At 45.6% G+C, this 17536-nt stretch overlaps 1 protein-coding gene across 1 annotated transcript in view; it reads left to right on the top strand.

The window, feature by feature from the left end:
* Positions 1-6110: 6110 nt before the first annotated feature.
* Positions 6111-17536, top strand: part of LOC139409269 (tetratricopeptide repeat protein 39A-like) — a 37241-nt gene continuing 25815 nt past the window's right edge. The window contains exons 1-2 of the mRNA XM_071154166.1: positions 6111-6457; positions 12846-12950. Of these exons, the coding sequence (XP_071010267.1) occupies positions 6420-6457; positions 12846-12950 (143 nt within the window). The 5' untranslated portion in view covers positions 6111-6419. The remainder of the gene's footprint in view (positions 6458-12845; positions 12951-17536) is intronic.

Here is a 17536-nt window from a genome sequence, read left to right as displayed (position 1 = left end):
TCTTTAATTACCAAACATAGGTAGGCTCAGACGGACCGGCAGATTCCGACAGGACAAGACAAGGTTACAGCAAACATGACGACAGTCTGGTTCAGGCATGAAACACAACAAACAAGAATCCGACAAGGACAGGAACAAAAACAGAGAGAGATATAGGGGACTAATCAGAGGGAAAAAGGGAACAGGTGGGAAAAGGGGTGACGAGGTGGTTAGGAGGAGACAAGGCACAGCTGGGGGAAAGAGGGGGTGGAAAGGTAACCTAACAACGACCAGCAGAGGGAGACAGGGTGAAGGGAAAGGACAGAGACAAGACACAACATGACAGTACATGACAGTACCCCCCCACTCACCGAGCGCCTCCTGGCGCACTCGAGGAGGAAACCTGGCGGCAACGGAGGAAATCCTCGATCAGCGCACGGTCCAGCACGTCCCGAGAGGGAACCCAACTCCTCTCCTCAGGACCGTACCCCTCCCAATCTACGAGGTACTGGTGACCACGGCCCCGAGGACGCATGTCCAAAATTCTACGGACCCTGTAGATGGGTGCGCCCTCGACAAGGATGGGGGGGGGGGGGGGGGGGGGGGGGGAGACGAGCGGGGGCGCGAAGGACGGGCTTGATGCAGGAGACATGGAAGACCGGGTGGACGCGACGAAGGTATCGCGGAAGAAGAAGTCGAACTGCGACAGGATTAATGACCCGAGAAATACGGAACGGACCAATGAACCGCGGGGTCAACTTGCGAGAAGCCGTCTTAAGGGGAAGGTTCTGAGTGGAGAGCCAAACTCTCTGACCGCGACAATATCTAGGACTCTTAGTTCTACGCTTATTAGCAGCCCTCACAGTCTGCGTCCTATAACGGCAAAGTGCAGACCTGACCCTCTTCCAGGTGCGCTCGCAACGTTGGACAAAAGCCTGAGCGGAGGGGACGCTGGACTCGGCGAACTGAGATGAGAACAGCGGAGGCTGGTACCCGAGGCTACTCTGAAAAGGAGATAGCCCGGTCGCAGACGAAGGAAGCGAGTTGTGGGCGTATTCTGCCCAGGGGAGCTGTTCTGACCAAGACGCAGGGTTACGAAAAGAAAGACTGCGTAAGATGCGACCAATAGTCTGATTGGCCCGTTCTGCTTGACCGTTAGACTGGGGGTGAAAGCCGGAAGAGAGACTGACGGAAGCCCCAATCAAACGGCAAAACTCCCTCCAAAATTGAGACGTGAATTGCGGACCTCTGTCCGAAACGACGTCTGACGGAAGGCCATGAATTCTGAAAACATTCTCGATGATGATTTGTGCCGTCTCTTTAGCAGAAGGAAGCTTAGCAAGGGGAATGAAATGAGCCGCCTTAGAGAACCTATCGACAACCGTAAGAATAACAGTCTTCCCCGCTGACGAAGGCAGTCCGGTGACAAAATCTAAGGCGATGTGAGACCACGGTCGAGAGGGAATAGGAAGCGGCCTGAGACGGCCGGCAGGAGGAGAGTTACCGGACTTAGTCTGCGCGCAGACCGAACAAGCAGCCACGAAACGACGCGTGTCATGCTCCCGGGTGGGCCACCAAAAACGCTGGCGAATGGAAGCAAGCGTACCCCGAACGCCAGGGTGGCCGGCTAACTTGGCAGAGTGAGCCCACTGAAGAACGGCCAGACGAGTAGGAACGGGAACGAAAAGAAGGTTCCTAGGACAAGCGCGCGGCGACGGAGTGTGAGTGAGCGCTTGCTTTACCTGCCTCTCAATTCCCCAGACAGTCAACCCGACAACACGCCCCTCAGGGAGAATCCCCTCGGGGTCAGTGGAGGCTACTGAAGAACTGAAGAGACGAGATAAAGCATCAGGCTTGGTGTTCTTAGAGCCCGGACGATAAGAAATCACGAACTCGAAACGAGCGAAAAACAGCGCCTGACGCGCATTAAGTCGTTTGGCAGAACGGATGTACTCAAGGTTCCTATGGTCAGTCCAAACGACAAAAGGGACGGTCGCCCCCTCCAACCACTGTCGCCATTCGCCTAGGGCTAACCGGATGGCGAGCAGTTCGCGGTTACCCACATCATAGTTACGTTCCGACGGCGACAGGCGATGAGAAAAATACGCGCATGGGTGGACCTTGTCGTCAGAGAGGGAGCGCTGAGAAAGAATGGCTCCCACGCCCACCTCTGACGCGTCAACCTCGACAACGAACTGTCTAGAGACGTCAGGTGTAACAAGGATAGGAGCGGATGTAAAACGATTCTTGAGGAGATCAAAAGCTCCCTGGGCGGAAACGGACCACTTAAAGCACGTCTTGACAGAAGTAAGGGCTGTGAGAGGAGCTGCCACCTGACCGAAATTACGGATGAAACGACGATAGAAGTTCGCAAAGCCGAGAAAGCGCTGCAGCTCGACGCGTGACTTAGGGACGGGCCAATCAATGACAGCTTGGACCTTAGCGGGATCCATCTTAATGCCTTCAGCGGAAATAACAGAACCGAGAAATGTGACGGAGGAGGCATGAAAAGTGCACTTCTCAGCCTTCACAAAAAGACAATTCTCTAAAAGGCGCTGGAGGACACGTCGAACGTGCTGAACATGAATCTGGAGTGACGGTGAAAAAAATCAGGATATCGTCAAGGTAAACGAAAACAAAGATGTTCAGCATGTCTCTCAGGACATCATTGACTAATGCCTGAAAGACAGCTGGAGCGTTAGCGAGGCCGAAAGGAAGAACCCGGTATTCAAAGTGCCCTAACGGAGTGTTAAACGCCGTCTTCCACTCGTCCCCCTCCCTGATGCGCACGAGATGGTAAGCGTTACGAAGGTCCAACTTAGTGAAAAACCTGGCTCCCTGCAGGATCTCGAAGGCTGAAGACATAAGAGGAAGCGGATAACGATTCTTCACTGTTATGTCATTCAGCCCTCGATAATCTATGCAGGGGCGCAGAGACCCGTCCTTCTTCTTGACAAAAAAAAACCCCGCTCCGGCGGGAGAGGAGGAGGGGACTATGGTACCGGCGTCAAGAGCTACAGACAAATAATCTTCGAGAGCCTTACGTTCGGGAGCCGACAGAGAGTATAGTCTACCCCGGGGGGGGGTGGTTCCCGGAAGGAGATCAATACTACAATCATACGACCGGTGTGGAGGAAGAGAGGTGGCCCTGGACCGACTGAACACCGTGCGCAGATCGTGATATTCCTCCGGCACCCCTGTCAAATCACCAGGCTCCTCCTGTGAAGAAGAGACAGAGGAAACAGGAGGGATAGCAGACATTAAACATTTCACATGACAAGAGACGTTCCAGGAGAGGATAGAATTACTAGACCAATTAATGGAAGGATTATGACAAACTAGCCAGGGATGGCCCAAAACAACAGGTGTAAAAGGTGAACGAAAAATTAAAAAAGAAATGGTTTCACTATGATTACCAGAAACAGTGAGGGTTAAAGGTAGCGTCTCACGCTGAATCCTGGGGAGAGGACTACCATCCAGGGCGAACAAGGCCGTGGGCTCCTTTAACTGTCTGAGAGGAATGTCATGTTCCCGAGCCCAGGTCTCGTCCATAAAACAGCCCTCCGCCCCAGAGTCTATTAAGGCACTGCAGGAAGCTGACGAACCGGTCCAGCGTAGATGGACCGACAAGGTAGTGCAGGATCTTGAAGGAGAGACAGGAGTAGTAGCGCTCACCAGTAGCCCTCCGCTTACTGACGAGCTCTGGCCTTTTACTGGACATGAAGTGACAAAATGACCAGCGGAACCGCAATAGAGACAGAGGCGGTTGGTGATTCTCCGTTCCCTCTCCTTAGTCGAGATGCGGATACCTCCCAGCTGCATGGGCTCAGCACCCGAGCCGGCAGAGGAAGATGGTAGTGATGCGGAGAGGGGGGCGACGGAGAGCGCGAGCTCCTTTCCACGAGCTCGGTGACGAAGATCAACCCGTCGCTCAATGCGAATAGCGAGTTCAATCAAGGAATCCACGCTGGAAGGAACCTCCCGGGAGAGAATCTCATCCTTTACCTCTGCGCGGAGACCCTCCAGAAGACGAGCGAGCAAGGCCGGCTCGTTCCAGCCACTGGAGACAGCAAGAGTGCGAAACTCAATAGAGTAGTCTGTTATGGATCGATTGCCTTGACATAGGGAAGACAGGGCCCTGGAAGCCTCCTCCCCAAAAACAGATCGATCAAAAACCCGTATCATCTCCTCCTTAAAGTCCTGATACTGGTTAGTACACTCAGCCCTTGCCTCCCAGATTGCCGTGCCCCACTCACGAGCCCGTCCAATAAGGAGAGATATGACGTAGGCGACACGAGCAGTGCTCCTGGAGTAAGTGTTGGGCTGGAGAGAAAACACAATATCACACTGGGTGAGGAACGAGCGGCATTCAGTGGGCTCCCCAGAGTAACACGGCGGGTTATTGATTCTGGGCTCCGGAGATTCGAAAGCCCTGGAAGTGGCCGGTGGATCGAGGCGGAGATGGTGAACCTGTTCTGTGAGGTTGGAGACTTGGGTGGCCAGGGTCTCAACGGCATGTCGAGCAGCAGACACTTCCTGCTCGTGTCTGCCTAGCATCGCTCCCTGGATCCCGACGGCTGAGTGGAGAGGATCCGAAGTCGCTGGGTCCATTCTTGGTCGGATTCTTCTGTTACGGTGCGTGAATGAGGACCCAAAAGCGAATTAACTTAAACAGAGCTTCTTTAATTACCAAACATAGGTAGGCTCAGACGGACCGGCAGATTCCGACAGGACAAGACAAGGTTACAGCAAACATGACGACAGTCTGGTTCAGGCATGAAACACAACAAACAAGAATCCGACAAGGACAGGAACAAAAACAGAGAGAGATATAGGGGACTAATCAGAGGGAAAAAGGGAACAGGTGGGAAAAGGGGTGACGAGGTGGTTAGGAGGAGACAAGGCACAGCTGGGGGAAAGAGGGGGTGGAAAGGTAACCTAACAACGACCAGCAGAGGGAGACAGGGTGAAGGGAAAGGACAGAGACAAGACACAACATGACAGTACATGACAAATCTCAGCTCCGGTCCAGGCAGGGATTGACCAAGAGTAAGAGGAGCCTACCTTTTCATCCATAGAGATATCATTACATTTCAATGCCTCTCACCTCTCACCAATGCTTCTCACATGTGGGAAGAAGGCTGTTGTTGTGACCACACAGTTTTATTGACATCACATGATTGAAGGTGGAGCTGTCCCTGAAATAAATTGCTTTCCCATGATCATGTATAACACAAAGCAATTCCACTGACGCAAAAAGAGCAGGAGCCCAAAAATGTTTTTGGACTAAATTGAACCTCTGGATGCTGTCCTAGTGCTCATAGATTTAAAAACTTCAACTGATTCAGCTTAACAGATGTCAGAGAGAAAGCTAATAGAACACTGTAAGTGTGTGTGCATGATCTGACCTCTTTCCTGTGTCTTGAGATTTACAGATTTACCATGTTTCAGATCACTTCTCCTCTATGACCTAAATGTAGACAGCTGTCTGAGAGCTCATTCTGACAAGTGGCTGGCTCCTTTCATGGGTCATTCACTTTCAGAGCGATTGGCTGTGGTGTAATTACTGGGTCTCAATGGTACTCATTTCTCAATCTCTCCTAAGCTCCTAAACGCTACACAGTGTTCTCTGGCTCTGTCCTACTGGCTCTGTCCTATTGGCTCTGTCCTATTGGCTCTGTCCTACTGGCTCTGTCCTACTGGCTCTGTCCTACTGGCTCTGTCCTACTGGCTATGTTATAGTGGGCAGTGTGTCTGTGCTGCGGCAGTAGTTAGCCTGAGTCACTGCAGTAAAGGCTTCCTTCTTTACAGGACTCTTCCTCTCACTGGCATGAAGTCACTTTACATCTCTGTACGGAATCTTACTGAGGGATTTTGAAATCGTCTATTCAATATATTCAGAGATCTGAATTAGTACCTGAATATTTTTTTTATTTTTGATAGTCTGAGTACAGTTGCCTGTCCTCTTCGGTTGATGTAATAGCCAGGGTACCTCTTATCTGTGCTGCATAGTTCATTTTTTTGTGTATGATTTTTGTTGTTTATCATTTGACTGGAGTCCTGTGCGGCTAGGCCAGCCCTGCCACTGCCTCAGCCAATCAGTGAGGCGACTGCAGTGTGTAGCGTGAGTGTGATGATGGGAAGAGGTGGGATAGGAAGAGAGTTTAGGGACTGTGTGTGTGAGAGCGATAGAGTGTGAATGCATGTGTGTTTGGATGCAGAGAGTTGGGGGGTGGAAGATGTTTAGTTTCCCTACGTGTGATAGTCATCCCAATCTTATTAAGAGCTGCGATCTTCCTCCCCTCTACTGCCTGCTGCTGCTGCTGTTGCCAGAAGGAGACAGTGTGTCGGGCTGCGCTGCTGGAAAGGCCGGAGCCAGAGATAATCAATTATCTTCTGCGTTTGCTGTCTTTACTTCCCTCTAGTACTCTGTCTGCCAGATGAAAATGTCAGGAGAAGCAGAAACTCTATCAAACGGGTAAGAGTTATGTAGATACTGCTGCGTGGTGAAGTGATAATGTGTTGAAGTAAACAGAGAGATGCTGAGTTTGTGGTTTTGTGTGTGTCTTTGAATGCGATATACTATCACTATGAATCATTTCCGATTTTGACTGATTGAAATAAGAGAGGATTTGTAATTGAGCTGTATCCAGTAAAACTGGACAGGTTTTTTAAAGATCCACCTTATCTCTTTTGTCTCATGACTTCGTTGTGTTTTGGAGCAGTTTGTTTTACTGCTGTAGTGCTTTGTTTGCCTTTCTGTTACTCAGCCTCCAGTACTTTAATTCAATGGAAAATAACAGTGGTGAAAGAATTCAGGAGGAAGTCAGGTAAAAGCTATGTTTTGTCACTCTATCTTTGTGTGTGTGTTTTGTGTTCAAGTTTCCCTCCAAATAAATCAGCATCAGAGAGTTGCTGACTTCAATTCATTAATTATCTGGATGTATACTATGTACAACCTTTCAGGAAACAATGGCCTCCATTATGTGTACATTATCATGCCATTTCTCAGACCCACCTACATTATTCCCCTGTTGAGTTGATGGTTAACCGTCTTTATAAGTGTGCTATGTTCATTCAAATGGCCAAGGTAGCCAATAGGCCAATGTTAAACTACATTGTCCTGCTTTAGCACTGTCTCTTGAACAAGTCTTCTTGAGTTGTCTGATTTACATCTGTACTCTCTGCTGGACAAGTTTGCTATCTTTGGTCTGATAAACAACTTAACTTGCTTTCCAACATAACAGCCAAGTCACTTGACATTTTTGATGTGCGTCAGCAGGTTTTCTTTATTCAATAAGAAATATCACATTTTATTAAAGGTGGTGTACTGATTGTAGCAACTGATTTGAAACTGGGCTTTATGGACCTTTTTAGATGGAAATACAGAAGCTACTGGAATGCATCCATCTTTCTGTATCTTTATACTGCATTACTTTTCAGGTATTGCTTATACATTTCATTATAACTAAGTGAATTGAATATGTTCATGACTGTGTGTGATACTATTAGGCCCTAGACTGTCTGTGTTGCGCTGACATTCATCACTGTGTGTTAGTGAGCAGGAAGTTACAGGCTGGTGCTGGTCATAGGTTGGATGGATGGTATGGTCATCCCCATGTCATTAGCCTGTGAATGAGTGGAAATACAGGCTTGTTGTTCCATATGATCCCTAGTGGACTCATAGTTTGAGAGATTTCAACCATGGTCTAGCACAGGGATGGGCAACTGGCAGTACACCCTTTTGTAGGCCCGTGGATTCATTTAGGAAACATAGAAACTCAGTTGCGAGAACTCAATTGCGGTCTCAACTTACTGTTGAGTTAGAATAGTACTTAAGGTGCAATTTCAAAATTTGTTTGCGCATCAGCAGTTTTTCCTCTTATGTCAGTCACGGACAGTCACTCAATTAGCCCATTTCAGGATTTGTTTTTTAGATTGTTAAGTTAGTCTAGCCAGCTATCTAAACTTGTAGTTGTCATGGTCGAATCACAGAGCGTGGGGCTCCCATTGATTTTGTTAGTCATTCTCACTCAGATATCATACTAAAACCTGTAAACATTTCTCTCCACCCTATGGCAGAAGGTGTACAATTGCAGTAAATTAGCTGTAAAACTGCTAATTTGTCTCTTCGTCTCATGACAAAATTAGTAGAATTGCATGAAATGAATTATAAAATTGCTAAATCTTTTCTCCGCCCATGGCAAAATGTGTAGAACTACAGCAAACTTGCTGTAATTTTTTTATTTTAAATCTCCGCTGTCAAGAGCAGGGCCGCTACAATGTTTGGTTTACAAGGTGGGGCCCCATTTGGGCACCCAAAGGGTTAAGGCCGGCTCTGACTGCATGTGTTGGTATGGATGTCGTTGAACAGACCCACGAGACACTTCTGCCCCTAATGATGAATTTAGATTTTTTGTGGTTCCCACCCCATCAATGTTGCCCTGGTGTTGCATAAAGAAGTCCTATGTAACACTGATCTGCAGGAATGTAAAGGGATGTCAGTTAGCAGTCTTCATTGTAGAGATTCTCCTCAGTTGTGTCAGCCAGACTCCATTGTTTGGTTCAATACATTGTGTCCATGAGCCCAATTTGCTGAGAAGACATTATGTCGACTTTGGGACTGTTAAGCTTGGGGTGGTTTAGGTATGGTACAGTTTGGCAAATAGTGTGACGAACCCCCACTTTGTTGTGAACTTCAGAGGCCTCAGCCAAATTGTTGCTGTGTCTTTCTAGGTATAACTCTGGACAGCTTTCTTGGAACCTTTTTATGAAATGTTATTGTGGTCACACCGTGGCTTCAAAGGTACAGATCCTTTCTAAAATATCTGTTGTAAACAAACATAAAACATGTTAATCAATGAAAGTACAGTTGAAGTTGGAAGTTTACATACACTTAGGTTGGAGTCATTAACTCGTTTTTCAACCACTCCACAAATTTCTTGTTGACAAACTATAGTTTTGGCAAGTCGGTTAGGACATCGACTTTGTGCATGACACAAGCCATTTTTTCAACAGTTGTTTACAGAGAGATTATTTTACTTATAAGTTCACTGTATCACAATTCCAGTGGGTCAGAAGTTTACATACACTAAGTTGACTGTGCCTTTAAACAGTTTGGAAAAATCTGGAAAATTATGTCATGGCTTTAGAAGCTTTTGTTAGGCTAATTGACATAATTTGAATCAATTGGAGGTGTACCTGTGGATGTATTTCAAGGCCTACCTTCAAACTCAATGCCTCTTTGCTTGACATCATGGGAAAATCGCAAGATATCAGCCAAGACCTCAAAAACAAATTGTAGACCTCCACAAGTCTTGTTCATCCTTGAGAGCAATTTCCAAACGCCTGAAGGTACCACATTCATCTGTACAAACAATAGTACGCAAGTATAAACACCATGGGACCACACAGCCGTCATACCGCTCAGGAAGGAGACAAGTTCTGTCTCCTAAAGATGAACGTACTTTGGTGCGAAAAGTGCAAAACAATCCCAGAACAGCAGCAAAGGACCTTGTGAAGATGCTGGAGGAAACAGGTACAAAAGTATCTATATCCACAGTAAAACTAGTCCTACAGTGTCTTGCGAAAGTATTCGGCCCCCTTGAACTTTGCGACCTTTTGCCACATTTCAGGCTTCAAACATAAAGATATAAAACTGTATTTTTTTGTGAAGAATCAACAACAAGTGGGACACAATCATGAAGTGGAACGACATTTATTGGATATTTCAAACTTTTTTAACAAATCAAAAACTGAAAAATTGGGCGTGCAAAATTATTCAGCCCCCTTAAGTTAATACTTTGTAGCGCCACCTTTTGCTGTGATTACAGCTGTAAGTCGCTTGGGGTATGTCTCTATCAGTTTTGCACATCGAGAGACTGAAATTTTTCCCCATTCTTCCTTGCAAAACAGCTCGAGCTCAGTGAGGTTGGATGGAGAGCATTTGTGAACAGCAGTTTTCAGTTCTTTCCACAGATTCTCGATTGGATTCAGGTCTGGACTTTGACTTGGCCATTCTAACACCTGGATATGTTTATTTTTGAACCATTCCATTGTAGATTTTGCTTTATGTTTTGGATCATTGTCTTGTTGGAAGACAAATCTCCGTCCCAGTCTCAGGTCTTTTGCAGACTCCATCAGGTTTTCTTCCAGAATGGTCCTGTATTTGGCTCCATCCATCTTCCCATCAATTTTAACCATCTTCCCTGTCCCTGCTGAAGAAAAGCAGGCCCAAACCATGATGCTGCCACCACCATGTTAGACAGTGGGGATGGTGTGTTCAGTGTGATGAGCTGTGTTGCTTTTACGCCAAACATAACGTTTTGCATTGTTGCCAAAAAGTTCAATTTTGGTTTCATCTGACCAGAGCACCTTCTTCCACATGTTTGGTGTGTCTCCCAGGTGGCTTGTGGCAAACTTTAAACGACACTTTTTATGGATATCTTTAAGAAATGGCTTTCTTCTTGCCACTCTTCCATAAAGGCCAGATTTGTGCAATATACGACTGATTGTTGTCCTATGGACAGAGTCTCCCACCTCAGCTGTAGATCTCTGCAGTTCATCCAGAGTGATCATGGGCCTCTTGGCTGCATCTCTGATCAGTCTTCTCCTTGTATGAGCTGAAAGTTTAGAGGGACGGCCAGGTCTTTGTAGATTTGCAGTGGTCTGATACTCCTTCCATTTCAATATTATCGCTTGCACAGTGCTCCTTGGGATGTTTAAAGCTTGGGAAATCTTTTTGTATCCAAATCCGGCTTTAAACTTCTTCACAACAGTATCTCGGATCTGCCTGGTGTGTTCCTTGTTCTTCATGATGCTCTCTGCGCTTTTAACGGACCTCTGAGACTATCACAGTGCAGGTGCATTTATACGGAGACTTGATTACACACAGGTGGATTGTATTTATCATCATTAGTCATTTAGGTCAACATTGGATCATTCAGAGATCCTCACTGAACTTTTGGAGAGAGTTTTCTGCACTGAAAGTAAAGGGGCTGAATAATTTTGCACGCCCAATTTTTCAGTTTTTGATTTGTTAAAAAAGTTTGAAATATCCAATAAATGTCGTTCCACTTCATGATTGTGTCCCACTTGTTGTTGATTCTTCACAAAAAAATACAGTTTTATATCTTTATGTTTGAAGCCTGAAATGTGGCAAAAGGTCGCAAAGTTCAAGGGGGCCGAATAGTTTCGCAAGGCACTGTAGTTGATCAGGCTGTTGATTGTGGAATGTTGTTCCACTCCTCTTCAATGGCTGTGTGAAGTTGCTGGATATTGACGGGAACTGGAACACGCCGTGGTACACTTCAATCCAGAGTATCCCATTGGTATTTCACCATTGGTGAAATGTCTGGTGAGAATGCAGGCCATGGAAGAACCGGGACATTTTCAGCTTCCAGGAATTGTTTACAGATCCTTCCGACATGGGGCTGTGCATTATCATGCTGAAACATGAGGTGATGGCGGCAGATGAATGGCACCTCAATGGGCCTCAGGATCTCGTCACGGTATCTCTGTGCATGCAAATTGCCATCGATAAAATGCCATTGTGTTCGTTGTGTGTAGCTTATACCATAACCCCACCACCACCATGGGGCATTCTTCTTCACAATGGTGACATCTGCAAACCGCTCGCCTACACAACGTCATATCATCTGCCCAAGAGCACACATCTCCAGCATGACAGTGGCCATCAAAGGTGAGCATTTTCCCACTGAAGTCGGTTACGACGCCAAACTGCAATCATGTCAAGACCCTGGTGAAGAGGACGACCACACAGATGAGTTTGGTTGGTTGTGTGGTGCAAACCCACAGTTTGGTTGGTTTTGTTGTGCAAACCCACAATTTCATCAGCTGTCCAGCTGGAGTGGTTACACGTGGTCTGTGGTTGTGAGGCCGGTTGGATGTACTGCCTAAATCTCTACAACAACGTTGGATGCGGCTTATGGTAGAGAAATGAACATTCAATTATCTGGCAACAGCTCTGGTGGACATTCCTGCAGTTAGCATGCCAATTGCATGCTCCTGCAACTTGAGACATCTGTGGCATTGCGTTGTGTGACAAAATGGAACATTTTAGAATAGCCTTTTATTGTCCCCAGCACAAGGTGTACCTGTGTAATAATCATGCTGTTTAATCAGTTTCTTGATATACCACACCTGACAGGTGGATGGATTATCTTGACAAAGGACAAATGGTCACTAACAGGGATGTAAACAAATATGTGCACAACATTTGAGAGAAAAAAGCTTTTTGTGCATATGGAACATTTCTGGGATCTTTTATTTCAGCTCATGAATCATGGGACCAACACTTTACTTGTTGCGTTTATATTTTTGTTCAGTGTAAAAGCCTGCTCAGATTGGGTGGGTAAGTGAGACAATATCATGACCTACACTCCTCACAGAATGTTTGGAGGTTGTCCGTGTTCCCCTTGCCCCCCCCCCCACACCCCCACTAACAACAGAACAGGGGCACTGCAGCAGAGCTGCCTGGGAGAGAAAACAAGTGACGTGGCTCTTTTTAAAGATATCCGTTACTGTAGATGGAGCCAGTGAAGTGCTCCTTTGTCATTAAAGCTGTGTCATCCTACTCTACAGGCTGCTACTCTACATAGAACTCAGACATGTCACCTAGTTGACATGAACAAACACAGGTTTTGTCCTGGGTTTCATTCATAAAATAATAGAATATATTTAGGTCCACTGGGAAGTTGGCAGTAATCAGCTTCTTTCATTCAACAATGTCAAGAATATAATGTGTTATTCTAACATTTTGGTCCTGCACTGAGAAGCAATGGGTAGGTACTTAATTGACCTATGCTTCATCTCTCTGTCCCCTTTACCCCTTTTCTGTGTCTCAGGTCCCAGAAGTCGGACCTGTCTTTGGCCCTGGAGGACTGCATGGCAGCAATGGACCTGTTCCTGAGGAATGACTTTGATGAGGCCCTGTCCAGGCTTCGCTGCAGGTAAGAGACCTGTACCCTGGTAATGTAGTGTCCACACAGGTGGCTGGTGGTAATACACAATGTGACTGGTGCTACAGTGTACACTCTGAGCTAGTTTCATAACCACCTCTCCTGTTTGACACCCATTCAGCATTGTGTTCAAACACATCATCATCAGGTTTCTTAAATTTCCTCTGTGAATTTTCTCCTCCATTATCATGGCCTTCCTAACATTCAATCTTTTCTCTTCTTTGGCCACTCCCAAGTCCCAGTTTCTCTCCAGCTCTCCCTACTGTGTCTTCCATTTGCCATCTTTTCACTGTTTCACAACTCAATAGATGTACTTAATCCCTTTCAGTTCCCAATGTTGATATCCTGTCTTAGTTCTGAATACATGGTAGCCTAGTCTATGTATACAATTATTCTCTCCAAGTCTTGGCATATTCTGTCAGCTGTCACCCTGGGGCGAGACAAGGGGAGTGATGGTAGACTGAGTTGTGTATGCAGAGCAAAGGTGTAGGCACTTAAACTCCCCTATGGCTTCCTTTGTTTGCTATTCCAAGAAACCCTTTGTGAGAAAAGCCTCAAGAAAGCCTCCACGTCATCAGAATCCTAGTGTGTAATATCACCTAATGTTTGTTGAGCATAGGTTTACACAGCATTGTGTGGTAGAATAATGATAAGAGAAAATCTATGGAAGGAAAAAAACCTGTAGAGAAAGCCTGTGGTGCTGAAATAGCAATGTCTCTCTCTCTCCATCTCTTCTTCCCTCTCTCCCTCCTTCCCCTGAGGCTGATGTATTGTACTGAGGCAGTAAATTGGGCCAGGTATATTCCACTACCTCTGCAGAGCAGTGAGCACACAAAGTGGCAGGCTTTCTCCCATATACTAAACTCTTGTAATAATGCAGAGTATGTTTATACTGTGGGGTCTGCCCTTCCATGTCACAGAATGATGAACACAGCAATATAATGTATGTTTTAACGACTCATGGTGTAATCGTAACAACATACAGGAACTCAAGTCCTTTTTGTTCACCTGACCTAGAATTCCTCACAATCAAATGCTGACCATATTATCTCCCAAGAGAATTCTCTTCGGTTTTGTCACAGACGTGAATATCCCCCCTCAAGCCGATCCCACGACGGCCTCTCAAGGAACTTCACTGAAACCATATATCCCGAGACTGCATTTATTTATTGTAGCTGGGGATTTTAACAAAGTAAATTTGAGAACAAGGCTACCTAAATTCTATCAGCATATTGATTGTAGCACTCGTGCGGGCAATACACTGGATCACTGCTTCTCTAACTTCCGCGATGCATACAAGGCCCTCTCCCTTCCTCCCTACGGCAAATCTGACCATGACTCAATTTTTCTCCTCCCGTCCTATAGGCAGAAACTCAAACAGGATGTACCCGTGAATAGAACTATTCAACGCTGGTCTGACTAATCGGAATCCACGCTTCAAGATTGTTTTGATGACGCAGACTGGGAAATGTTCCGGGCAGCCTAATATCGAGAATAATATCGATTTATACACTGATTTGTTGAATGAGTGCATTGGATATGTTGTACCCACTGTAATTATTTAAACCTACCCTAACCAGAAACCGTGTATAGATGGCGGCATTCGCGCTAAATTGAAAGCGCAAACCACCGCATTACACCATGGAAAGATGATTGGGAATATGGCCGAATACAAACAGTGTAGTTATTCCCTCCACAAGCCAATCAAACAAGCAAAATGACGGTTTAGGGACAAAGTGGAGTCGCAATTCAATGGCTCATACACGAGACGTATGTGGCAGGATCTACAGACAATCACGGACTACAAAAATAAAACTAGCCACATCACGGACACCAACGTCTTGCTTCCAGACAAACTAAATATCTTCTTTGCCCGCTTTGAGGATAATACAGTGCCACCGACGCGGCCCGCTACCAAGGACTGTGGGCTCTCCTCCTCTGTGGCCGATGTGAGTAAGACATTTAATTGTGTTAACCCTCGCAAGGCTGGCATCCCTAGCCACGTCCTCAGAGCATGTGCAGACCAACTGGCTGGTGTGTTTACGGACATATTCAATCTCTCCCTATCCCAGTCTGCTGTCCCCACATGCTTCAAGATGGCCACCTTTGTTCCTGTACCCAAGAAGGCAAAGGTAACAGAACTAAATTACTATCGCCCCATAGCACTCATTTCTGTGATCAGGAAGTGCTTTGAGAGACTAGTCAAGGATCATATCACCTTCACTTTACCTGCCATCCTAGTCCTACTTCAATTTGCATACCACCCCAATAGGTCCACACTGCCCTATCCTATCTGGACAAGAGGCATATTTATTAAAGAATGCTGTTCATTGACTACAGCTCAGCATTCAACACCATAGTACCATCCAAGCTCATCATTAAGCTTGCCGTTGAGCCCATGGTCTCAATGGCAACTGCACCGCCCACAACCGCAAGGCTCTCCAGAGGGTGGTGCGGTCTGCCCAATGCATCACCGGGGGCAAACTACCAGCCCTCTGGGACACCTACAGCACACGATGTCACAGGATGGCCAAAAAGATCATCAAGGACAACAACCATCCAAGCCACTGTCTGTTCACCCCGCTACCATCCAGAAGGCGAGGTCAGTACAGGTGCATCAAATCTGGGACTAAAAGACTGAACAACAGCTTCCATCTCAAGGCCATCAGACTGCTGCTTGGTCATCGCTCATCCATATATTTATTCTATCCCTTTACTTAGATTTGTGTGTATTAGGTAGTTGTGGTGAAATCGTTAGATTACTTGTTAGATATTACTGCACTGTCGGAACTAGAAGCACAAGCATTTCGCTACACTCGCAATAACATCTGCTAACCATGTGTATGTGACCAATAAAATTTGATTATTTGATTAACTATACAGTACCAGTCAAAAGATTGGACACACCTACTTATTTGTTGGGGGACTGCACTTGAAGAAACGTTCAAAGTTCTTGACATTTTCTGGACTGACTGACCTTCATGTCTTAAAGTAATGATGGACTGTCATTTCTCTTTGCTTATTTGAGCTGTTCTTGCCATAATATGGACTTGGTCTTTTACCAAATAGGGCCATCTTCTGTATACCACCCCTACCTTGTCACAACAACTGATTAAATTAACTTTTAAGAAGGCACACCTGTTAATTGAAGCTGACAAAGGCTTGAAAGTGGAAAAAGGCACTGCAATGACATCAAAACAGCCAGCCTCATACTTTTAATTTCACAGCTTTAGCTTTTCTGATTAGAGAGTAAAATTATGCATTGCTTTCTGCTCTCTGAAGCTACTATTTACCTGTACAAACATGCAGACTGGGCAAGGAACAGCAGCAGGCCTTGCATAGTTGTCCTATCCCAATCAAGGACTTGCCAGTCCCACCTCATTCCTGACAACTATTGTGAGAGAAATTTCAAGATTGTTATAATACTGTTATTGCATCAAGTTGTTGTTTTATGCAACAGAATAGAGGGTTCATATAACTATATTCTGTCTGTGTGAACTGAAAGTGGGCCTCTGGGAGATTTAACACTGACAGTGGATTTACAAGGGATTGGAGATAAACCTAACAAGACCGCATTCCCTTGCATGATTAGTGTATGTGTGCCTGACTGGAAGTTACCAGGAAGAGATGACTCGGGGCCAGACCCTGGTTTGTACACAATGAGAAGTTTTTACATTAGATACTGTCGGCTCTGAATTATAAGTATCTTTCAACCAAATATTAACATTGTGACCCATTCCATACATCTATTGTTTGTCATGTAGACTGAAGGGGGTGTATGTTGGCTATAAAATACCTTTGTACCTTTGTCTTGGGGCTCTCAAGGAATCATCTGAGGGTGATTCATCGACCAGCCATCATTATCGTAAAGCACTCAATCGATTCACTTTATATATGTGTGTTGTATTGACCTGCTCCCTTATTAATAAGTGAATAAAGATTTAGTTGAAGTATAACTCTGACTTGTGTGATACGTTTGTCTCTCCTCATTTGATAGTAAAGAAATTAACCACCACACTATATGTGAGTGTTGTACACTAGGCATGGAACTGTTGGTAGTGTATACGTCGTGAAAGGTGAGGGAGGGGCTGTTCATCTATACTGAGAAATATGTAGAGATGGAACACACATGTTCATTGAAAGGGTGTAGCGTAATCGCCTAGCCAGACTCCGTCTCATTGGCTGTCCAACAATCTTCTGTAATTTTGGTAAATAACAGGTAATATATGGCAATCTATGGTAACTTTCTTAATTTACAGTGGGGCAAAAAAGTATGTAGTCAGCCACCAATTGTGCAAGTTCTCCCACTTAAAAAGATGAGAGAGGCCTGTAATTTTCATCATAGGTACACTTCAACTATGACAGACAAAATGAGGAAAAAACATCCAGAAAATCACATTGTAGGATTTTTTATGAATTTATTTGCAAATGATCGTGGAAAATAAGTATTTGGTCACCTACAAACAAGCAAGATGTCTGGCTCTCACAGACCTGTAACTTCTTCTTTAAGAGGCTCCTCTGTCCTCCACTCGTTACCTGTATTAATGGCACCTGTTTGAACTTGTTATCGGTATAAA

Source organism: Oncorhynchus clarkii, chromosome 5 (assembly GCF_045791955.1).
Source record: "Oncorhynchus clarkii lewisi isolate Uvic-CL-2024 chromosome 5, UVic_Ocla_1.0, whole genome shotgun sequence".
NCBI lineage: Eukaryota > Metazoa > Chordata > Actinopteri > Salmoniformes > Salmonidae > Oncorhynchus > Oncorhynchus clarkii.
The sequence above is the reverse complement of the archived record's forward strand: the minus strand, read 5'-3'. Positions and strand labels throughout refer to the sequence as shown.